Below are 24535 nucleotides of genomic sequence, written 5' to 3' on the forward strand. Positions count from 1 at the left end.
GGGAGCCCAGTGTGCCTTGTTTAGACAGCGCCGCCATGGCAATTGCACACACCAGTTAGCGAGGGTATGAAGATATAAACGTACAGGTAGAAACACCAAACCAGGTGAGGAATGGGACAGCAGCAGCAGGAGCAGCAGGAGCAGGAGGAGCACGAGGAGAATGTGAGGTATACGTGGTGTCGTAGGAGTCGTAATTAGAGCGTAAAAACCAGAGCGTACGAAAAACCCAAACGCGCTCGGGCAGCTACTACTATTTTTTTACGGCTCTGCATTGTGTGTGTATGTTTATATACATACGTGTGTGTGTGAATGCTTTATGCGAAAAGAAAAATAGATAGCTAGAGAAAAAAAAAAAGAAAGAAGGAGCAGCTGGAGGAGCACACACAGATACAGATACAGATACATTTACACTGAAACTAGAAAAGCTAAAGCAAACGAAGCGAAGTGATGCCAAAACCGCCTACTCTTACTAACCCCTCTTAAGAGGGGGCAGCAGCCTCTCCCCCCTCCATCCCCCGCTGACACATATATGATTATTTCCGAAAGGTGACAGCTATAAAAAGCAACAACAACAACACACAAAAGTAGAAGGCAAGACAACAACAACAACTAGAAGCAACTACAAAAAGTGTCAGAAAAAAAAGTGAGACAACACTGTTGCTCTTTTCACAGCACAGAGAGGAAGGGAAGGGTAAAAGGGAGCAGTTGTGACCCGCCTACACACACACACACACACACACACTGGCTCACAAAAGGAGCAACTAGAATGAAATGCGTTGGTGTGACACCTTTTTTTTTGTGCTGCTGCTGCTGCTGCCTTACTTGCCACTGTATCATCTTTCTTTTAATTTCATTCAAGCTAACCCCCTTCTCTGCTCAGTTTCAGGTTGTACACTGTGCAAAAATTATAATTATTACTATATATTTAGTTTAAAATTAATGACATTACTTTCTGCTGTCCTTAAATGAGGTTTTACCAAAGAAAATTTATGATTTTAAGAGGATTTTAGAGATCTACTGAAATATCTTTGAAAAGCGCTCATAAGTATGCTACATAATTTTAGATAGTACCAGGTACTTTGTATGAAAGTTAAATTAATACAATTTATAATATTATATTATATAATAAGGTAATTTAAATTGAAATTGGTATCTTAAAGATTAAAGATTATGACATACTTATTTAGACACATTTTGAAAGGATTTCAAAATCCTTGCTATTTAAATAGAACTAATTATTATTTTGGTAATTATATGTATTGAAATTTAATAAATTATAAAAAGATTAGGCAAGAATATTGAAATTTTTACAAAAAATAATACTTTTACAACTATAATTTATTTAAAATGTTAAACAATGTTAAGAGATATTCCTAAAAAGAACATTCCAACTCCTAACTTTTTTACCCCGTGTATATTATCTTTGTTTTCTTGTGCCTATTTTTCTAGAAAATTAATTAACAACAAATGCAGAGACGCAGAAATGCTAAATGCTAAATGCAAACTGCATTTATGGCCACTCCTTAAGCTCATTTAATTAATATTCATCCAACAAGTTGGTTTTTTTCGGCCCACTCGAGTAGGAGAGAGGAGGAAATCGGAGGGGGATAGGCGGAAGCAATAGGACCAAGAGCACTCTTATGGCAATCTCGGACTTCCGCTCAATGGTTTTTGTTTTCTTTCCCGGCTCGCTTTTCCTTCATTCTATTTCTGCTTTTCATTTTTTTTTTCTTTTCTGGCAGCGAAGTAAACACAAACAGGGAGAGAGATAGAGAAGCGAAGCAGCAAAAACGCAGCAGTTCAAGGAAGTAATTATGGTTTATCCAAAGGGACAGATAGTGCAAGACGGCCAAAGGACGAAGGACGAAGTAGGTCCTCCTTCTCCCTCGCTCTGGTCATAACATCAAACTACAACTTTGTGGAGCAAATGAGGAAAAAAAACTAAATTAAAAAAGGGCGCCAAGAAGCAATCGAGCCAGGGGTGGCTCCCAGGCTCACAAGGATCGCAGTGGTGGCAGCCATCGAAACTGGGGCACAGCGAAAAAAATGATGCACAAGTGATGGTTGAGTATTTAATATAAATAATTAAAATGTTGGCCTTTTTTGGGTTATTTTCTGTAGTTTTTTATATATTTCAATCTCTTTTTTTTAAGTTTAACTGTCTATAGAAAGTATCTGTATTTTAGTTTTTATATGAGTATAAACAAGGATATCTTTAGAGTAAAGGATATTCCTAAATTTATTTAAGCTTAAAGCTCTCAACATATTCAAAAAAAAAAAACTTATAACTGACTGTTGCTGCTCTTGATTAATTATTGCAGCATGAAAAACTTCACTTCTTGTAATAATTCTGTAACTATTTTGTTTTTTTGTTGCTTCCATAAAATTTCCGGATAACCGGAAGTTGTAGTTTTGCAGCAGACACTGTGGCAACTGGGGCAGCAAAAGCGGCAGCGATGCCAGCGACAGAGACGAATGAATCAAGTTGTTGAAGAGCGGATAGGACAGACAACATAATTGTCTTTCAGAGTCCTTCTAACTAACTAACAAACAACAACAACGACCAAGGATAACAGCGGGGAAATTAGAGGGGAAAAAGTGGCAGGCTGGCAGCCAGGCAGGCAAAGAGAAGCAACTGAAAATGACATGATGAAAAATAAATAAACAAATAAAGTTTAGTTTCTTTGGATGGGCAGCAGGAGCAGTATCTCTTCTCGTCCCGTTTTCCACTTGCCTGGTTTATCCAGAGCATTTATCGTGGGGCCAAGTGCAATTTCTTGTAGCTTCAGCTCGGGTTCAATTCCGTTTGCTTTTCGCAATTCGCTGTATTTTCCCCCCAAACGCTTTGTCTTGCGTTCGGCGCAGAAAATTTTCCTCACTTTGATTTGCTCGCACTCCCTACCATGTTTTGATTTTCCTTTTTTATTTTCCTTTCATTTTCCCCCGCTTAAAAGTTTCTTTTTTCTTTCTCGCTACTGAGAGAGAGAGGAAAATAAATTGCAGTGCAAGGAATTTTACGCTGTTTGCCGCGAAATTGATGGGGAATTGATTTGAAAGCAAATACATAAATAGTTGCAAGTAGAAGCAGTTTTCCTTATTTCCTCGCGAAAAACCTCCGACAATGGCATAAATCTTTGGCGAAATCGCTGGGGAACTGAGAAATTGGTTGGGAATGCAAGAAAACAGCAAGGAAAACGCGGAAAATGCGGAGTGGGAGGGGGAAGGGAAAATGCGATTGTTGTGTTCCGTCGTGCTTGTTGTGCTGTTGACTTCTGAGTTGACAGCGCGATATTGAGAAATTTTTGTCCTGCCCAGGATATATCTGTGGGAATTTGTTTTTCTAGTCGATTACATTAGGCAGCGGAGTCGGGAAGGGAGCTACCTGAAGCTCCAAGGAGTTATGGAGCAGATGTCAATTTAAGGGTCTTACTTTGAAATTGGATAGTGTTTTATTGGAGTTTTCTCACAGAAAAACTTACTAGGGAATGTTGAGGAGCGATTGCATTGAACTGGATTAGAAAGAAAGTGACAGAAAAGTTTCAAAATCAATTAAATTAATGGCTTAAGATGTACAATAGGTTACTAAGCTCTTGAAACCTTTTAGGAATTAGTTTTAAAGTATCCTAAAGATTCAAAATCAATTAAAAACGTGTTTCGAAGTAAGCAAAAGTATGTTTGAAGTCAAAATTCCTGGTAATTGGTTTCAGTTTTTATAGAATAACATTTTGTTGCACATTTTTTGACACCTTACTAAGATGTTTTCATATCCCAATGTCCTGTCTTTCTCATTCACATTTACCTTTTTTACTATCCTAAGCTTTCCCCAAGTTAATTTAATATACCATTCTTTATTAACAAATTTTGCAATTTCCTGTCAAAGAATGCTTCACTACACAAGCAATCAAAATTCAAAACATTTACAGGGGGGAACATTGACAACAGATTTTCATTGTTGGCTGCACGCAATGATGTGCAGTTAGTCCCTCCGTTTGATGGATTTCCTTACTTAATTCGCTTTTCATCAGCCATTCAATGCAATGCCATGGAATGTCATGCCGTGTGTGCAAGCCATTCAGGACAGTGCGCGCCATGACAGCGGCAAATCCTATTTGCACAAATGCCAATCGATGGGGTATTTATGGCCGCCTGGTACGAAACGCAGCTTATCCCTTTGACATTCATTTCGCATTTCGCATGGCAGCCACTTGGCGAAATTGACTTAACTCTAGAGAAGCAACAATTTGCGGATAAAACCCGCAGCCTTCGCAGCTGCAGCTGAAATGCGGAAATGCAACCGCAATCCAAGCACCAGGACGCGTTTGCTCCTTGAATTCCACTGGCATTCTCCAGGAGTTCCCAGGATTTCCCTCTAGACAGACCAAAAAACCGCAACGAATACTTTTGCACAGTGGCAGAGTCAGGTGAATGTGAATGTGAATGTGAATATGTGTTGTGAAATGTATTTGGTTTTGGGGTTTATAATACCCGCATATTTACTTGGGATGTATGTATAAGGGGGTACTCACCGACTCAATGGCCTTCTCCAGCCGGAAGATCTCCTCCTGGAGCAGGTGTAGGGTTCCGGTCTTGCCGCGATGCCGGGCAAAGGCAGCAGCACAGGCGCTATGAATGCTATTCACCCAATTCTCCAGCTCCACCTGCGGATTTGAGAAGGAAGGTAGTAGTTTAGCGGAGGCGGAACAAATTGTAACAAATTGCAGGCCAAATGCACCGCAAGCAATTTGATGTGACTCCCCAGCGCCAAACGTCGAACTTGTCCCCCATTTCCATTGGCATCCCCCGCCATGCTCCCATCTGCTCATCCGCTCATCCGCTCATCGCTGGCTATCAGTTATGCAAATTTAATGACAAATCACGTTGGGCCACAGAGCGAGAGTTGGCAACCTGACAGGCGGGATGTGGTTTGGGGAGACTCCAGAGGATGCGGAGGCGCATCCTGAACGTATGCCTTTGAGACATGTAACAGTTTAGGGCTGCCACAAGGATGCCGCTGCTGCTGCTTCTGCTGCTGCAGCTGTTCAAGGCAATCTGCCAGTTGGCAGTCAGTCAACGCCACCTCAATCATGGCTCACACTTTAAGCCGCCCCCGGCTACCTCTCTATCTCTCTGTCTTTTTTCTTCTCAATCTCTTTCTCTTTCACACTGTATGCTTTTTGCGGGTTGCGTCAGTCAGCGCCTTGCCAGCGTCCTCGTCCATGTCCATGTCCTCGTCCTCGTCACCGTCATCGTCACCAACACCAACACCATCAGCATCAGCATCATCGTCATTCTCATCGTCCTCGTCCTGTATCTGCATTTGCATCTATTCACACTTGCAGAAATATGACGCGGTCTTGGCTTTAAAAATGTCCTTGTTATGACTCTAGCAGGGGTTTTTCTGTTTATGATTTGATGTTTACTTTGAGTTTTTAGGATGCATGATTTAAAAAGATTCATCATAAATGAGGTTTAGCCTTATTGTGTGATAAGTATCATTGAAAAGAAGCTATTAAATGATTTGATGTTGTATCCAAGACTCTTCGACTACTTTAAAGAATATGTTATTTGAACTATTTAGTCATTAGTTTATTATTTACTATATTTAGAATTCTTCGAGTGCATGTATCTGTATCTGTGGTTTCTTTATGGCATACATTTCTCTCATCTCTTGGCTTGGGCTTAGCTTGGCTGGCGATTATGAGCAGAGAACGGACAAGAGACAGAGACTAGGGAGCCGCGAGCGGTGAACCCGCCAGCTCGCATATCCTTGCTATATCCTTGTGCAAACAAATTTGCGCTACCATCTTTCTATGCGATGGCGACTTCGGCAAGGCCAGGCTTTTACAGCCGCCGCCTTGAAGGACTTCCCTTGGATATTGACTGCTCGAAATGAGGGCGAGCATAGCCCGGGGCAGTCGTCATCACTCAGCTCTTCCATCTTCCATTACCCAGGACACACGCATTCGCACACGCACACGCCGTAATAAAGATACTCACCTGACAGGGTGCCTGGAAGAGATAGGCATCACCGAATGCCGTGCTCAGACAGAAGATGTAGTCGCGCTTGGGATGCTCGGGTATTGGTTGCATAATTGCACCGTCCACGATAATCAAGTGCTTGGGAGCCGCCTCCACGCTCCGGCCCTCGCGGGAATCGCAGGGATAGAAGAGCAGCGTGGTGCCCTTAAGGCACACCCAATAGCCCTTCCAGCCCCGCTTCCTGGCCAGCTCGATTTGGTGCTTCTTGCGTAGTAACCATTTCTTTACCGATAGGAAGCTGCAAAGCAAAGTAAATCAGTTAGTTTTCTTTTTGGTGAGCTAGCAGGAGTACTCGTAATCCCTAGGAGAACTTTAGCAGCTTCCTCGCCATCAACCCATTAACCTTCGGGGCTAATCAGTATACTGGGACTGGGAATGGGATGGTGGTTAGGTCCAGCGCACATAAGTCTTCTAGCAGTTTATCATAACAAAACAGCAGGAGCTAGCTTAAAAAAGCCGAAAATGAAAATACCCTAGCTTGTAATCCTATTAATATGAATATTAAATGAGTATTTTAAGTAGTTTAAGCTGGGTTAATAAAGGATAAAAAAAAACTGACTTTCTAGTTTAAAGAGATTAAAAATCAATAGAACATAATAGAAGGTATATTAAAACAAGAAAGAAAATTAATTTTGGGAGGCTGAAGCTCAGTTTATTTTCAAAACAAATTAATATCTGACTGTCTTTAAGAGTATTCCCTTTAGTTTAATATTAAATACGATTTGCATTAATATAAAGGGTATAAGTAACCACCGGATAGCCACGTTCCCTGTAACATTATTATATTGAAGCAACCTGCTAAGACGAATCAAGATTAATAAAAAGTTATAGGCTTACAATAATCTTCCCCCGCTGTGTTTTTGCCACCACTTTGATACCCTCTACGTTAGACGGACACGGACACGGACATACTCGTAATAATGTTAATCCCCCGACACTGCTTTCTCCACCTTAATCACTGGGAAATTATGTGCCCCCAAGGCGTCCCCGTGGACCCACATACACACTCCACTCCACTCTACGGTTCGTCCTGTTATTTATGATGACTTGTTGGACGTGAGCTCCAATTCTGGCTGCCAGATTACATCTACCGGAGGCATAAATTCCCTGGGATCTACGAGGAGGTGAATATATATATACATATATATCAACTTACCCAGCTTTGCGAACAGCTCCCGTGCAGTTGAACGAGGATGCAGCGGTGCCAGTGGCCTTTGCTTTATATGGTGACGCCATGACACTTTCCCCATCATCTTCATCCGAAACGGCGGTAGTTAGGCTCATTCGATCATCGTCCGAAATCTGCAACACAGAGAGACAGAGATAGTGAGTCAAGTGATTGGTACAGAATCAAGAATGTGGGCAATCAATTTAATTAAGATACGCCTCCTGGCAACACGTACAAGGACACGTACACGTATCGGGCTTTCGCGGCGATAAAATTCAATAAATCGAAGGGAAAATAATTGAAATAATTAAGTCATAATTAGCAGAGAGAGAGACAGCAACGGGTATCCCCCGTTGGTAAGCCCCGAGAACGAAGCCATTTGAAACCAATAATGGCCAGGTTGCTGCCTCTGCCTCTGCCTCTGTCCCTGTGCCTTTCCATGTCCTGGTTGCTGGTCCTGGTCCTGGTCCTGGTGGCTGGTGGCTGGTTGCTGGTTGCTAGTTGCTGCTGTTGCTGTTGTCAGTGCCGACAGCAACATTTGTTACGTATGTCGTCGATAAAGCAATTTGTCTTCTCTTCTCGCCTGCATTGCCAGGCAGGGGCAGGGGCAGTGGCAGGGTTCGACAGGACGACAGGAGGACACAGATAGAGATAGGACAGGCCCAGACAACAATTGACAAAATGGCCGAGGGAGAGTCAGTGAGAGAAGGGAAATAAATGGCGAAAGGCAAACTGTTACTTGGCAATGTTATTTCATCAAAAGCCGGCTCTCGTTCGCTTGCCTCACTCACTAACCGACTCCTGACTCGACTCACTCACTAACTGACAGTCAGTCCGACTGACTCGCTCCCTCTGTTTGGCCATCGCCCAAGGAGGGAAGGAGGTACCCAAGAAGCTGGATTCCATGTGGGAATTCAAGCCAAGACCAAAGCCCAATGGCTCTCTCTCTCTGCTCTGGCTACGTGTCCCGCGTGGCAATAAAAATTGGTTTGCCCATTCATTCGTTTCAATCGAGGTGGGCGTGGCCGGTGCTCTCGACCCAACTGTCGCTCACTTGCTTTTCATGCCATTTTTATTTGAGTTCCCAAGGAAATCAATTTACAATGTGTTTATTCGTTTCGTCTCTGGGTCCTTCGACCCCGACGACTCCCATTCGGTTACTACGATACTTCAGCCTGTCAGTCACTCCACTCCACAGCACCCAAAGAAGAAAAAAGACAGAGTCCTCTCTGGAAAAGCGGACCCCTTCTCTCTTGTACATTTTGGCAATTTTCAAACATTTTTGCTCATATGCATGTTTTACAAGTTATTTATTTGACTGCCGCCTCCTTGCCGGGGCACAGCATGATGTTTGCTCACGGGAGGTATATCAGGGGTTGGGGGGAAGTCCCCACGTCCCACGTCCCACCCGTGGCGGACTTGGAGCCCTGTCGTATCCGTCTTTTGCCAGCCGGGGTCATGTGTACTTAACCCACAAGCAAGGGGGAACAAGAAGGAGAAGTAGATGGGAGGCAAAGGAGCTGCGACCAAGTTTAATCAAATTTTATATTAATCGAAGAGCAGTGCAAAGGCATGCAAATAACCAGAAGAGGAGACCGCCCAACCAACCGACCGACCTGAGACGTGGCTTGCTTAGCGACTGAGCGACTCCCAGGTCCAGGACTCAGATCAAAGCGGTTACCAGTGGACCCAGTTGGTGAGGGGAGGACGAACCAATCGATATCTGTGCGTGTCACTTTAAGTGGCTCTTCCCCCCTCCGAAGTTGTGGAGAATTTAAAAGGAAACCGAAAAAGGGAGAACTTCAAAAACACACACAAATACTTTCTGTAAGGAGCAACAACCTGAAGCCAAAGCTTGATGCTCAATCTGAATCCGAAACTCGTCCACCGAAATGAAATAGTTTCCGCTTGCTCAATGAAGTTTTCCATGAAATCATCAAGCCGAGCGGAAGCTGTCGAGCGGAACTGTTCAACTGTTGCAGGATGTGAGGGCAGAGGCAAAGGCAGAGGCACAGGCCCAGGACTCGGCAGGACTCGAAGCACTGCGACCCATTTAAGTTAAAGTTTAAAGAAGTGCAAGAGAGAGAAAGAGAAGAAAGACCTGACCCAGTGTGGAAAATCGGTGGGAAATCTAATCAAATTTGTGATTTAAAGGGGGCCTCCGGAATTAGGTACACCCTTTTAGAGAAGATTACTACGCATTTGCCATTCAAGCCAGCCCCTGGAGCTCCCTGGAGAGTTTGGCCCGAGAGTCCAAAGAGTTTGTCAAATGATTCATGAATTTTTAATTGGCCCAAAAGTGGGCAGCCTTCTGGCTGTTTCTTGAATTTCATCATCAGGGCCATCAGGGCCACAAAACTGACAATGGGATTTCACATAGTCCTGGTTAGTGTAGAACCTGGACAACTCCCTCCCTCCCTCAACCCTCTTCATCCGGTGTCCTAGCAAAACTCGCACGAATGGCTGAAAACGTTCACATGGGTAAGCCTAAATGGGCAACCCAAAACACGAACACGAATGCGAACACGGCCAAACAACAATCACACAAAAGATTAAATGCCAGCCAGTCGGTCCTGTTCCTGTCCCTATGCCTCTCGTCCTCGTCCGTCTCTCCTGCCACGCCCACCTGATTACTTTGGGGCCTAATACGCCATATCTCAGCATCGGTGCTAAATCAAAATTCAATTTACGCACAGACGAACCCGAGAACCCGCTCCAACATACGCCCACTTAGGCCCAGTGATGGGCCTGCCTCTCTCTCCTCTACATATACAAACATATATATCCTGGCCCCACCTATGTCATACCCTTATCCCATATCCCATCCCTATCCTCACAGGTGAGCCAGGTGCTTTCGTTACGATTTCTAATCAAGAATTGATTGTGATCCCTCGATGCGGCTGTCGTTCACGTTTCAGCCATAATTATCAATGACTTTTGAATGTCAAATGTGGACGACGAGATGAGCTTGGGAGATGGGAACTGGGAGCTCGGGATGCCATGTCATTGGCACTGCCATTGTCACCTCCCAATTCCAATCCCCGAGAGCCTCCACCTCACACTTGCCATTCGTGTTGATGGGTGAAAATCTTTTCATATGTCGCTGTCAAAAATTACAATATTTGATAGAGTGTTTATGCAGGGTGATGCAATGCTTCGTCTTGGGGGATGGAAGGAGCTTCACCCCTCCCCTGGAAAAGCGAGGCTGGGTTGAAGGTTAACCTTCCTGGGCAAAACTGGGGAAAAGTTATTCGGTATCTGTGGCACGTTCCTGGCATTGCTGCGATTAAGTGAGGCATTAAAGAAGTTCTCAGCAAAAATGTTGTTAGCCAAACGAAATTGATTCAAAGGAGAGAAATCTGCACTGGATAGCAGGTCAGAGGCAGGAGCAGAGGCAGAAGCAGGACGAGATTGAGGTTAAGCGAAATAGGTGAGCCAGGTAAATACAGACGAGACTGACTTGTAAAGTTTCCTCTCTCTCATTTTTTTGTTTGCTGCTACTGCTTCTCGCACAACCAAATTGCTGCATTGCAATGCGAAAATCAATTTGGAATTATCCCTCAGCTCATTTCATTTGTCGGTTTACGACGGTTTGGGTTTACGCCAGAGGTAGGGGTGAGCCAACCTGCAATGTCATTCCAATTTGATTAAATATTCCTCGCAGAGAGCTGAGCTTCCATCTAATTGGCTGAAGGTGAAACTGTTTAGCATTGAATCAATCAAAATTAACAAGCGACCGGGGCAACCTTGGGACTAGCAATTGGTATGGAGAAATGAAAAGCGGAATGGGGCCAGTAATCTCGTCGAACAAAAACGAATCCTTGGAGCTGTGTGAGAGCACCATTTACGTATTCAGATCATGTGAGGACGTAACAAGCGTTAATTAGAGGGGGATAAGAGCAAAAGAATCGGGGGAAAAAGAAAAGAAATTTCAGCTACAAAGCTCTTAATTTGAGGAATTCGTGACAGTACTAGCTGGGCTTTGGCAAATTCAAGAAACAAAAGGAATAATTAAAGCAAAATTTAAATACGATATTTCCCTAATTTAAGTTCTAGTCTACGAATATCCGTGCACCTTTAATCCCAAAATCCTGAAATCCTTAAATCCCATTCTGGTTTCGCCTTTCTTTCACTGAAAGCCTATCTCTTTGGCCGCTGATCTGGCCATTAATTAATATGCAGTTCCATTCAGTTGATAAGCCAACTAAGCTCACTCATTTGAATATATATATGCACACAGATGTACATATATCCCTTTTTGCTTTACACACCGGCAAGAGTATCCTTGTATCCTTTTGCGATTCAAGCACCGTGCACGTAAAACTCTTGACCAATGCATTTATTTGCCTGTTAAGTTAACCGAACGAAGCTACAAGGATGCAAAGTAAACAGAGAGAGAGAAGAGAGGTCCTGTCGTTGTTACTGCTTTATCTACCTATTTTAGTTGCCATCTGCACTGGTTTTCTACTGCCCTAGGCCACGCCCATGAGACGCCTTTTGCCACTTTTCCATTCGGACTTTTCCGGACAAATGGCCTTTTATCACTTTGAAGCCGTTTGATTCATGCGTATTGCAATCAATGCCATTCATTACCGAAAAACTAAATACAAGTACCAGCTGCCACCCATTCCCTTCCCCCTCTTGATTTTCCTGTCTGTCTCACTGTGTGTGTGTGTGTGTGTGTGTGTGTTAAGAGCTTTTCTTGTTTGGGTCGGGGGGCTAATGCTCTAATTTATTGCTCCTTTGTGGAAAACGGAGCCAGAAAAGGAGCCCAGCCCAGCCAAGGCAAGCAGCTGCTCGAGCGTGAAAAGGATGCTTTGGCTTTGATCAACGTTTTGTTAACGGCGGCCCCAAAATGAATTTGTACCAGACAGACAATACACTTAACTGGAAGCATTTCCCCATCCCCCACGACTTTCTACTCCTCCTTCTCCATCAAGGCGACATTTTCTCACGCGATTTTCATTCATTTCCCGAACGGGAAAGCAAAAGTTCAAAGCAAGCCGAGGAGGAACAAGTGTATCCAGCTCCAGCGATTAGGATAGAGTAGGAGACTCGCCCAGGAAAGCCCTGGGATTACAAATAATGTGTGTGCTAAATGAGCAGCCAGGATTGCGAGTCCTTTTATTTGCTTAAAACGGAATGCAAGCGATAATACGAAAAATGGTTTCAACTTTTGAATTTGGACTTTTTCAGAGGTTTCATATTGTTTTTAAGTCTCTAAAGTTAACTTGAGATGCATTATATCATTTGAAATTGGTTGAATCTTGACCTTTTTGAAGGTAATTAGCTGTGTTTTAGATCTGAAATATTTTGTATGAAAATTTAAATGACATTTTTGCCAATTTAAATTCAAATAAGTTCACTTTCTATGATTTAAATTAATAATCAAGTTAAGAAAAAAGGTTTATATGCTTCCCCAAACTCTCAAATATAGAATTTCCCCCACAATAAATAAAACCAGTTTATGTCCGATAATCCTACCTTGCGAAGGAACATTTCGTTGCACTGCTTGGCGGTGCTGCGCCAATGGCGATGGCGATACCGGGAGTTGCCCAGCTTCAGGGTTCCCTGAAGATCGGCTGCCTCCTCGACCACCCGACGGATGCACTGGTAGCGCAGGCGATTGCATCTATGGATCGGTTGCATGGGCACCATCCCATGCTCTGGCTCCGACTCGGCACCGGAGCGCACCTGATCCTCGTCGTCATCCACCCAGGCACTGAGCACACCCTCCACAAAGTTGTACAGCATCTGGATGTTGGCCTTCATTGGCGCCGATCCGGAGGGCACCTGTGTCTCCGTTTTGATTAGCTTTCGATTCTGGCACACTTCCCGCAACAGATTCTCGCCGAAGTGTACGGTTTTGTGGCGTCTTCGGCGTGAGTTGAGCGAGGCAGCCGAGGCGGATTTCATCAGCTTTCCATTCGCATGATGCACATAGGCGGGCAGTGGTTGCACTAACGTGGTCATGGGCTCCAGCCAGGCCAGACCTCCTCCTCCTCCCATTGGCAGGCCTCCCCCAGTGCCATTTCCTCCGGCAGAGCTGGCGGAGTCACCACGTTGCAGCGTATTCGGCTGAGAGTTGCTGCGGTAGTGATGATGCTGGTGCTGATGCTGGTACGGATGCGGACGCGGGGGCGAGGGTAGTGGCTGCATCTCCAGATCCAGTTCCAGCGGCGCCGGTTCGATGTCGTCCAGTGTCGTGGGAGGCTGGGCCAGCTGGGTGCGCAACCGGTTGAAGTCGGCGGCGCAGCGAGGCAGTGAGTTGCACTTGGCTGCATTGAGGCATTTGCGATTCCGGCAGCTGAGGAGTGGCGCACACGACCGGCAGTCGTGGCATATGACCAGGCGGCGTTCCGGGCCAGCTGCCACTCCTCCGCCTCCTGCTATTCCCGCGGAAGGAGGCGGTGGCGGCGGAGGTGGCGTGGCCGTTGTGGATGGCGTCGTTGGCACATCGGAGCCCATGCCCATGGGCACAGCATGCAGTTGGACCTGGGCCAGCTGCTGGTGCCGCGCCAGATTCACTGAGCTCACCGACGAGGTCAGGCACTGGCGCGCCTGGCACTCCTGGTACCTGCAGTGTGGATCCGTGCAGATGGGCAGCAGTGGACAGTCGGGATCCGTGCAGGGGCCCGGCGACGGTGACCTGGGCGCTCGTTCTGCACTCGAGGACTTGCGCTTGTGGCCACCAGATCGCTGGGCGGACATGTCAGAGACCGTGGCGGATCTCTGGGTCTGGTGGCGACGAGATCGCTCCTTCTTCACGCCTCCGCCTCCTCCGCCTCCGCCTCCTCCTCCTCCAACTCCTCCAGCTTCTTTGCTGGTCTTGGGCACATACTGATAGCGTTCCTTGTGCGGCTTCGCATACAGTCGCTCCAGGTGGGCAGTGGAGGACGTTCCGGCACCGCTGCCCACCACCTCGCTGGCCGAATGACGGAGCCTTCGCTCCCGGGAGCGCTCCTCCCGCCGCTGGCACAGTGGCGTGTGCGAAAGGGCACTGGGTACCGCATAACCACTGGGTATGGAAGTGGGAGGTGGAGGCTGCTTGCCCAGGGACTGGAGCTTGTGCAGCGGATAGGCTATCCAGTCTGCCGTCAGCTGCTGCTGCTCCTCCTCGCTGGCAGCTCCACTGTGTCCCAGGGAATGCCGCTTGCGATGGCCCACAGCCTTGGACTGGCCATGATCCTGAGCATCCTCCTGGGAATTGGAACGCGGTTGGGCATCGCTGCCGCTGCCATTGCGTCGATGATGCGAGCGCCGGGACTTTCCACGTTCTGCTCCGCCGCTCACCTGCATCTTGGTGAGCCACTCCACGATGTCCGTCTTGAGCAGCGAGAACTCGCAGGGTCCGGAGCTCTGGCGTGACAGCGGCTTCTTGAGCAGCTCCGACAGAGCCTTGGCATAGGCGGAGGAGCCCACGCTCTTGCTTGCATCCGAGGGCAACCGATCTCGATCTCTATCCCGGTCACGCTCTTTTTTCCGTGGCAGATGGTCGAGGAGCCAGTCGGGCAGCTCATCCTTGAGCACTGTGATCTCACTGGGACCCGAAGAGGTGCGCACCGGCTGCGAGGGACTGGCCGTTTTCTGTAGCTTCAGCCATTCCATGGTCTCGTCCCGAACCTGGCCTCCTTCCGCCGAGCGGGCAGAGTGACGCTGCTGTGCCCTCCGGTCGAACCATTCCAGCTGCTCGGGCGCCTGACGCAGGGCACTCTTGGGCATGGTGGCCACTTCCTCGGCACTCTTCTGGCGACGCGGTGGCAGCTGGGGTCGTTGCTCTATCCGCACATGGGCATGGGCACCCGGGGGCTCCGTAAGCCGGACGGATCCCTTTCTGCGTATGCATTTCTGCTCCATGGTCTCCTCATCGCGGGCCCGCACTCGACGAGTGATCTCAAAGATGTCGCCATTGATCTGGTGATAGAACTTCTCCACCTCCACGCCACGATCGAACTCCTCCTTGGCCGTGGGCTTCACATGCGTCCTGGAAGGCGGGCGTGGTGGCGGAGGCGCCTCCTCTAGCCTCGCCTTCTTCTTGTCATCACTGTCATCGGAGGAGGCATTCAGCAGGGCCCCAGAGCCAGCTGCTCCGCCATCCACTACCCAGCTTATCGAACGTTCACCACTGGTTCCTCCTCCCTTCTGCAGCAGGCGGTCCAAGCTCCCATGATGGGTCTTGATGGTGGGACCCACCAGGCTGCCATCGGCTGCTGCTTCGCCCAGGGATTGCAGCCGACATTGGGCATTGCAGATGCAGACACCGGGACGCTTTTTACTGCCAAAGCGGAACAATTGGCTGGCCAATTGGGAGACATTCTCGCCCAGGCCCAGGCCCAATCCACCGCCGCCTCCGCCTCCGCCTCCTCCAGCGGCGGCTCCACCCGCATCCCTTCCCGAGGCCGTTGTTGCCGATGTCAGGCGTCCTCCTGGATGCGCCACCGGTGTGATGTCGACGATCACGCAACAGCAATGCAGCGAGAAGGACTTTTTGGGATCGCCGTCGCTGCTACAGTCGCCCGGTGGCCCGCCAGTACTTCCGTTTCCGCTGCCGGCACCGTTTCCGTTAGCTCCTCCTCCTCCGCCTCCTCCACCGTTGCCTCCAGCTCCCTTGACGACCTGGTGTCCCCCACTGGCGACAGCTGTCGGTGCACCGCCGACCGCACTGTGACTGCCGCTGTGATCGCCGCTGTGATCGCCGCGCTCGATGCTGTTGCCTTGTTGGGCGGCCAGAATGAATCACAGCGGCGGCGGCGACGTGGTCGTTGTCCTGTTCCTGCTCTCCCTCCTCCTCCTCCTCCTCCACTATCTCCTCTGACTCCTGGTCGTGCTGGTGCTGCTGCTGCAGCTGCTGCTCCTGCTCCTGCACCTGCACCTAGGCGTCCTTGGGCTCCTCTGCGTCCTTGCACTCCTGCACTCAGTGGGCCATGCATCGGCGTTAGTCCGCCATTTATTTATGCACTTTTAGCCTCAACTATTTAGTGGTGATTATTATTCATTTGATTAATTAAACTAAAAGCTCATTTTGCGGCACAGTCATTTATTACAGCGTCAGGATAGCGATGTCCTGTTATTTTAGCCGTTGTTGTTGCCGTGTTGCTGTGTTGCTTTGGCAATTTATCTCACACGCGTCGCACACATTTATCTATAATTAATTATTTTTACTTGTTGCCAGCAAAGCGAGCGACAAAAAAGAAATCACTTGGCTGCGCCACAGTCTGTGTATCGTGTTGTGTGTTGTGTCCTGTGTATTTATTCGAGGATTTATTTAATTATATTTGTTTTGCTCTATAAATCACAAAGCAGTTTGCCCGCAGCTCCCTTTCCTCCCTTCCCTCTTTATTTAACGTTGGCCCAATTTAAATTGTGTTCAGCTTAAAGTGTTGTCGAATTTATATATATTTATCGAGTTACTAAACGTCCTATATAAATGCTTTGGACGTAATCTCATTTGCTAGCTAAACACAATATTTTATAATATGTGTTTTATAATACATAATACTTTGTGGGTTGTTTTATAAAAATCTAAATGCATCATTCAATGGCCGAGTTAAGCTCTTTAAAATTAAATCAAGTCCATTAAAAATTGAAATGGCCTTTGATCTAGTTTTTAACTAGGCTAAGTCTTTAAACGAAAAAATTATAAAGACATTTATTTAATGATTATGACTAAATTTAAAGTTGTAAATTATATTCAGTAGTTTATAATATATGAATATATTAAGCAGTAAAAGAAATTATTAAATTTCCATATATTATTATAAAAAAAATATATAAATTTTAATCGTTAATAAAATATATTGCCAAATTTTAAATTCATGTTCTGTCCAGTCTAAGTAATTAATAGAGAAATTACTTATGAATTATAATTTTTATTTTATTCCTAATGGCTATTCTATATTCCTTCCTATTCCTGTACCCATTTGTCATCAATAATTCCTGCTGAGAGGGAAGAGATCAGTATGAGAGAGAGATAGAGAGCTATAGTTAGGCGTTACTCATCTTGTTGTCATATTGTTTAAGTCCTAGAACAAACACGAAAAATATCTCCTATCTTAAATTTTATTATCTTTTTGTTTTTTGTCTTTAGTTGACTTTTGTTTTATAAAATGCTCTGAATTAAAGAGAGTTTAAAAGAAGTCTTTTAATCTTTTAATTCTCTATATTTTGTATTCACAAAAGATAAAAATAATCCCCTTGAGATAAAGTCTGAAAATGTCTAGGCGTAGGCGCTTTAATTAGCATATCTACATATATGTTTATAAGGACTAGCCAGAAAAAAAAAGGAAAACAATGTTGCTCTCTCTCTCTCTCTCTCTCTCTCTCTGTGTGTGACTATGAGTTCCTCTTTTTTACTTTAGGCTAAATTCGGTGCTCTTACTGACATGAGCCTTCTTCGGTGTTATTTTAAAGTTGCTCTGCAAAAACTTTTTGCAACTCGTGCTCAAATATTTTGTTTGTTATATTGCTAGCATAAATTTGTTGGCTATCTCTTGGAGCAACACGAAGTGAACGAAAGCGGGGAGAGAGATGCGCATATATTTATAAGCGCATACATAAATACTTTTTGGGCTGGCAGCAAATGCATAAATTTCATGTCTACATCTGCACGGAGATATGACTCGGGAACTGCTGCTCGGATGCTGCTCAACGGTCATGTTTGTGTTTATGCAAAGGAGTTTGCCAAAGTTTTTTCGTTTCGTTTCGTTTCGGGTGCTGCCGAAAAGTTTGCTTGTTAAGTGAAAGGATTATATGATCCAGTTGCTTTGCCGGCAGGAAGGGGCAAAACTTAAAAATACACAGCCGAATAAAACAACAAAACTTTTCCTATTTTTATGTTGTGCTGCTGCTGCTGATGCTGCTACTGATGCTGCTTTTGCTGCACCTAAGAACGAATCCCATACACACAACACAGCAACTTGCCGTAAACTTGAGTTGTGTTGATAGTTTTTATAGCCTACTTTTCTGGGCCGCGCTCACGAACACCCCAAAAGAGGACGAAAGTTGCGAATTAGTGTGTCTTAGAAGGGGAAAAGGCCAGGCAGCAGAGCAGCGCAGAGCTGGGGAAAACTTTTTGGCCAGCTTGTCCCGTTTAGATTAGAGCCGTCGATAAGTTTCAAGTTTGCCACATTTGCCATGTGTTTAGTTGGCAACTGTGTGTGCGTGCTGAAGAGAGATTGCACACTCGTCGCTGCGTGTGTGTATGGCCAAGCTCAACTAGTTGGCAACTTGGGAAAATGAGGAATGTCGAAGGGGAGGATCTTAAGCCACCACTTGAAAGGAGCTTGGGGCATTTGTTTAGCGATTTTCGCTTGATTCGGCCAATAAAGTTAATTTCTTTCTACACTCCCCCGAAAAGGAGGGAAAACTTTTTGCCCTGCTTCAGTCTCTCTTCTTACTCTCTAAATGACATTTTTATATCATTTCGATTGTTGTTTCTTGGCCGCACAAAACTTTTCCCAAATTGCGAGGGACAGACAGCGAGAGATCCTAGCTCAAAAAATTTCCATAGCACGCGAGGAAATTTCCACGGCCTAAGCATAAGCAAAGATGGGATCAGTGAGATAGTAATTGCCAAAGAAAAAAACAGGTAATAAAATGTTTCGCTTTATCTTCGCAGCCTAAAAGTTTATCCTTGAGTTAAGGCCACGTTTATTTGCACGTTTTAAACTTGCTTTTTATGGCTGTTTTGAGATATAAAAGGCAGTTTTGTGGCTCGCATAAATTATATTTTCCCCTGATACTAAGCTTACTTATTCACTTTTAGTTTGAAATGATTTTTAAAGGAATTTATATGCACTCTTTAAGGTTGTTTTTTAATGGCTCCAAGTATTAGATTACTGCGGTTCCTTATTTACTTTTAGTTTGAAATTATTTTTAATAGATTTATCTGGGGACTTGATGCATTTAACGCAGACTCCTGCTAAGGCTGAAGGACCTATATCCATAAATATAAATACGTTTAATGGTCGGTAAAGGACGAGACAAACAACAACAAAATGTGCCACACCAGCACCCTGTCTATCGCTCTCTCTTTCTTTATATATATGTATATCTCTCTCTTGCTGAATTCCTCTCTCTCTTTCTGTACTACGTGTATGTGTGTGTGTGAACTTCGACAGGCATGACGTTGATAATATCCTTGCACATGCATGACGTTGCTGCTGCTGCTGCTGCTTCTTCCCTCGCCTGGTTATCCTTGCAACAGAAGGCGCAGCCTTTTCAATATGCCATCGGAGGGAAAGCAGCATTGCCCCAGCCACCAGCAGCATTCGCTTTCGCATTATTATTTGTTGTTTTCGCTCGCATCCTTCGCATCCTCGCCCATTGCTTGTTGATATTTTATTAGCCCGACTTTTGTGGGCCAAACAACACGCAAAACAACAAAAAATAACACAAACACACACACAGGGACACACACAGTCACTGGCAAAAAGGAAAACTTTTTTCACACAGCTCCTTAATATTTTCGCAGCCAGATTCTTGGCAGTTCGATTGCGATTTAAATTTTCGGCCCCGCGTGCTAAAAATATCTAGGTGGAAACAAAAAAAAATGGAAAAAAGAAAATGGAAAATGCGAGGGCGAAGCAAAACAAGTCCGCCATATAACATGGAATCTCGACACGACTCGAATCTCTGGCGCGTTTCAAGTTTTTCCACCGAGTTTTTCTTTTCTTGTTCGTTGTTTTTGTGTTGTGTTGCCCCTAAATGTCTATGTGTGTTTGTGCGGGTCCTGCCGCTGTGTTGGTAAATATGTGTTAAGTGCGTTGGTATTTGCCTGTACCCTTGTGGCACGGCGCTCCCCCCCTTCTCCTCCTCCTGGCTGCCACACAGCTGCTCTGGCATTTTTCAACACTTTTTTCTGTTATTGTTGTTGGGCGGGATTTTCATTTGAAGCGCGGCTGGTTTTCCGCGGCAGGTTATTCTTATTTTCTTGTTTTTTTTTCAGTCTGCAACTTGTTAATTTGACTTTAATGCCTCTATATTTCCATGCCTGGCGACTGGCGCCTGACAATCGAAGCGACGCGATGCGATGCGATGCTCTGCTTTCGTTTGATTTTCCCCACTGAATTACAGGAAAAATACACCCTCTCTTTGGCTTTTGGTTATATTTTGCTTTGCGTTCTGTTCCCTATTTTCCTTTTTGCGTTTTTCCTGCGTTGCGCTTAACTTGTGTGCTAAATTATATGGTCTATATGGTCTATGGCCCGCTGTTTCCTCATGTGTGTGTTTGCCTGTGTGTTACTGTGCCAGTGTGTGTGTGTGTGTGTGTGTGTTGCTGTTTTGTAATTTGATTTCTTTTTTGCCGCCCGCCTCCCGCTGAGATGTAGCTCAATCCGCAGCTATATAGCCATGGCCAACAGCCTCAGTCTCAGTCTCAGCTCCAGCTACTATTTCACAGTGCCTCGATGAGGCTGATGATGCTGATGCTGATGATGCTTATGATGATGATGATGCTGCTGAGATGAGGCCGCCACCGTTAGCTGATGCTGCTGCTGACGCACTTTTCTCAATTTCACCGATTTCTCGGATTCTTGAATTCTAAGGATTCTCGGAGAATTTTAGCTCGGACTTTTCGCCAACGCTTTCGATTCAATGCGATTCGATGCGATACGATTCGATTCGCTTCGCTTCGATTTTGATTTGATTTGACTCGATTTCACTTGGCGGCACACGCGTTTTGCTGCTGGTTTTATTTATGATTTATTTCGATTATATTCGAGGGACTTGTGGCAGGAAAACTAGTGTGTTTGTGATTGTGTGTGTGTGTGTGTTTTTGTGAAGTTTGGTGTGCCGAGTGAGTGGCAGTTGGCAGTAGTCTGACTATTCCGTTCGCGTTACAAAATGGCGTTACTCAAGCTGCCAAGAGGGCGCTACCAAGCACAGCTCGCGACGACGACGTTCCCGTTATGACTGACTTTTCACCACACGCAGAAAGGACGAGGCAGCCAGCAGTCCAGCGAAGCAGCGCTGCTCTCTCGACGCGGACTCGCTCATTTTTGGAGCTTCCAGCAGCGCAGCAACTGCTCTGCTCGCCCCATTTCGCGTATAGACACACGTACACTGACACACACTCGCAAGGCTTCGGGTGAGGGAAAGCCTCGGCTCTGAGCTTCGGCTTACGCTTTTCGGTTTCGGCCTCGGCCTCGGCTGCTCGGTTCCTTCGGGCTGGCAACTCTTCGGCTTCGGTTTTGTTCCAGTGAAATTGTTTATAACAGTTTTTGCGACCGCACATTCCGTTGGTGGTTGTGAGGCGCGCAGCTCGCAGAGCTCGTGTCTCGGGCTTCGCCTTTATTTACGTAATCAGCGAAAATCAGCAAAGCTCTCCAGCATCCTGTCCTGTCAGGCTCTCTCCCATGCTCTCTTCCAAGTCACATGGTAGGAGCAAGGTGAAAAGCTTTGCCTGTCATCGGTTTAAGAGAGAGCGCACCGCTGGGATCTGGGCTCTCTTAGGCAACGAAACCTATATGTGAACCTAGCATAATTTACAAATCAGACGACGGTGACGACGTCATCAAAACCAAAATGCAGTTATAATGCACTTGCAGGAGTGAGAGCGACCGAGTGAGAGAGAGAGAGCGAGAGAGCAAAGCCAGCGAGCTGGAGGCAAACATAACGTATACAACCCGTGTGACAGCTGCCAGAGGGCGAGGCACCATCTCAAAGGTGTTTAGTCAACATGAACAACGACAACGACAACGACAACAGCATCAGCATCAGGAGCAGCATCAGGAGCAGCATCAGGAGCATCAGCAACAACTCGGAGTTATGTGCGGTAGGTCGGTCGTAGCTAAAATTAAATTTATTCATTGTTGTCTTTGGAGCCAAAAGCAAACGCCAGTCAAGCCACAGAGCAGATGCTCTACAGAGCGAGAAAATTGCGAATTACCCGCTTCCCCCCCGAAATGATGGCTCTATAAGCATAACGGCCGCCATTAATTATAAGCCAAGTGGCCAGGATAACTCCTTGGGCCAGGATAATGCAGGGAAATTAGAGCTTAGGGGGCTGCAGTTGAACATACAAACTAGGGGTGTTTAGACCTGATTAAAGATTATTTTCAATCCAACTTTAAATGAAATTGGTTCTAAGAGGAATATTTCAGAAAAGGCTTAGTGTTATTACTTTTGAAATTATTTTTAAAGCAAATTATATTAGTTTGAGAAGAGAATTTCTGGCATTTAAGTTAAGTCTGAACTTTTAAGTACCTAATTATATCATTTGAAATAACATCCCAAGTATAGCTTGACTTTCTTTTAAATTCTCTACATTCTAACATAACTTTCTGTATTTAAAAGTTGCTTGCTTAATTTTCTTGCAGTGTCCTGGCTCCTGATGCCGCTCCAGCTGGTCTGCTCCTGGGCTGTGTGCACTCAGGATTTGGCTCTGGGGCGTATTAAAGCTTTTACAAATCGTAAGCATAATTTATTTTCCTACAACTTGGAGCATCGCGAAGGCGGCAGCATTGCTCGAGGAGACATTGTTGGTCCCATTGTGTTATTCCCTCTCTCTCTCTCTGGGGGAGGGAAGCGGATTTGGAGGAAGGATAATAATGGAATGACCAAGTTTTTGGATTAATTTGTAGCCGCTTTGTTGCCATAATCATCTCTATCTCTCTCTCTCTGTGTGTGCATTTTGCAGTTAATTGAATGGTAAGAATGTGTGCCCAAAATATTGGATTATTACCGAGGTAAACTTAATTACATTTATTATCATAGTTGCCAAGTTAATTATGTGTGCATGGTGGCTTTTTTTATTGTTAGCCTTAGCCAACTCTGTTGCTTGAGTCATAAATCCAGACAGGCGTTAAATCTGCGCCACAAAATAGCCCCCATAAAGTCAACACCTCAAAACTCAAATTGTCGCCCAGCACAACACACACAACACACACACAACATGGCACAGTGGGGCTTATAGCCTCTCGGCTCGGTTGTACTACATAGGCAATCACAGTGGCGGCACAAATGCTTAAACACGCTCAAATAAGTCACATGGCGGGCCACGCCCACACACAAACGCAAAAGCGAACGCAAACACACACACACACACACACTCATATAAACCTACTGCCGCACACACACACATATACACCATTACAGACATAGACACGAACGAATCGTTAAATATAACGCATACGCAGCGTTGGCCCTAGTAAAAGTAGCAGTGGCAATGCCAAAAGAAAATAGCTCGAAATATGTTAATAATGAGATGTGACTGCTAAATATTATACAAATATCCATGCATATAATATATAAATATATATATATAGTTGTATATGAGCAGTGTAAAAAAAGGAAAGCACTGGCACACACGCAGTGTGTAAAGTCTTGCAAATCTACATAAACTCGGTCAAGGACACTGCAGCTGATGCTGAAGCGCTGAAACGGAATCCGAGAAGGATGTGGATGAGGGTGAGGATGAGGGTGATGCAGATGAGGATGTAGCTGGGACTTGGTAGTAGTACTGGGTACTGGTACTGGTACACCCAAATTGCCTTTAAATATAATTATTTTCCTTTTATGCGACGTCAGTGACAGGACTGAAGGATTGCCGCTCTGCCAGCGACATTTAAATTTAGACCAAACGAACGCACTCACACAAAGGCATCCATTTCGCTTGCAGATACGCTGCCAGATAAGAAAAGTCACTTTTATGACGTCAGTAAACCATTTTAGGCCGTTTTCCTTGCTATGCTTTTTTTTGTTTTTCCCTCTTTTCCGAGCGCGCGCAAATGGCAGAAACAACAGCAACAAGAACGAGGTTGAAGGATGGCTTGGAACTACAATAACAGAGCGCACGAAGGACCTTCTCTTTTAGTTGGAGCAAAGAGCAGCCTCGGAAAAGCTCCTGCTCTGAGTCTCTCCCTCTCTCTCTCTCTATCTCTCTGTGTGTCTGTCTCTCATTTCGGCCATTACCATAAAATCAAATCACAACAATAACCATAACCATATAGCAAAGATTTAATAACTGTGATTGAGATTTGAAAAATGAATTTTCTTTCTCTGGTTTCACTCGATTCTGCCGTTGCTGCTGCTGCTGCTAGGTGAGATTATTTAATGGCTTTCCCCATTTGGCATTGAATTTCCCAAGCTCTGGTTTCTTGTGTAAATGTAATTGAAGTTTCCATGATTTGTTTTCGAGAAAATAGAAAAAGAGAAAATATTGAAATTGTTTTCAGCAGCAGCTCAAATGATTTGGAAAATGATAACCAGAGAAGCGTCAGACGTCTGATAGGATTTCCATTACATTTTTTAAAGTGACTTCGAACACACCTCCTGCCATTTCCAATCAAATTCAGTTACCGCAGGAAATCTGCATTTGAACATTTTTAT

General features: G+C 45.3%; 1 protein-coding gene and 1 long non-coding RNA gene across 39 annotated transcripts in view; one reads left to right on the plus strand and one right to left on the minus strand.

Moving 5' to 3' along the window:
* The window catches only part of sif (guanine nucleotide exchange factor still life), a 97938-nt gene that overhangs the window by 48308 nt on the left and 25095 nt on the right, over window positions 1–24535 (minus strand). For 28 of the 38 annotated variants that reach the window (XM_086833895.1, XM_086833893.1, XM_086833906.1 and 25 more), the window contains 3 exons: window positions 7196–7341; window positions 5998–6277; window positions 4527–4658 (listed from right to left, as the gene is read on the minus strand). In XM_086833895.1, the coding sequence (XP_086690021.1) occupies window positions 4527–4658; window positions 5998–6277; window positions 7196–7341 (558 nt within the window). Of the gene's footprint in view, window positions 1–4526; window positions 4659–5997; window positions 6278–7195; window positions 7342–12691; window positions 16350–20682; window positions 21123–24535 lie in introns of those variants that run through there. The other 10 variants (XM_086833889.1, XM_020942521.2, XM_086833888.1 and 7 more) reach the window with 4 other exon arrangements.
* Window positions 17822–23482, plus strand: LOC147643465 (uncharacterized). Its single transcript, XR_015271993.1, has 4 exons — window positions 17822–17882; window positions 21843–21980; window positions 22525–22617; window positions 22845–23482. It is a non-coding gene; the product is annotated as an uncharacterized LOC147643465 (long non-coding RNA).

The sequence above is a fragment of the Drosophila serrata genome, unplaced genomic scaffold, assembly GCF_035046125.1.
Source record: "Drosophila serrata isolate PLE 108 unplaced genomic scaffold, ASM3504612v1 contig_272, whole genome shotgun sequence".
Lineage (NCBI taxonomy): Eukaryota > Metazoa > Arthropoda > Insecta > Diptera > Drosophilidae > Drosophila > Drosophila serrata.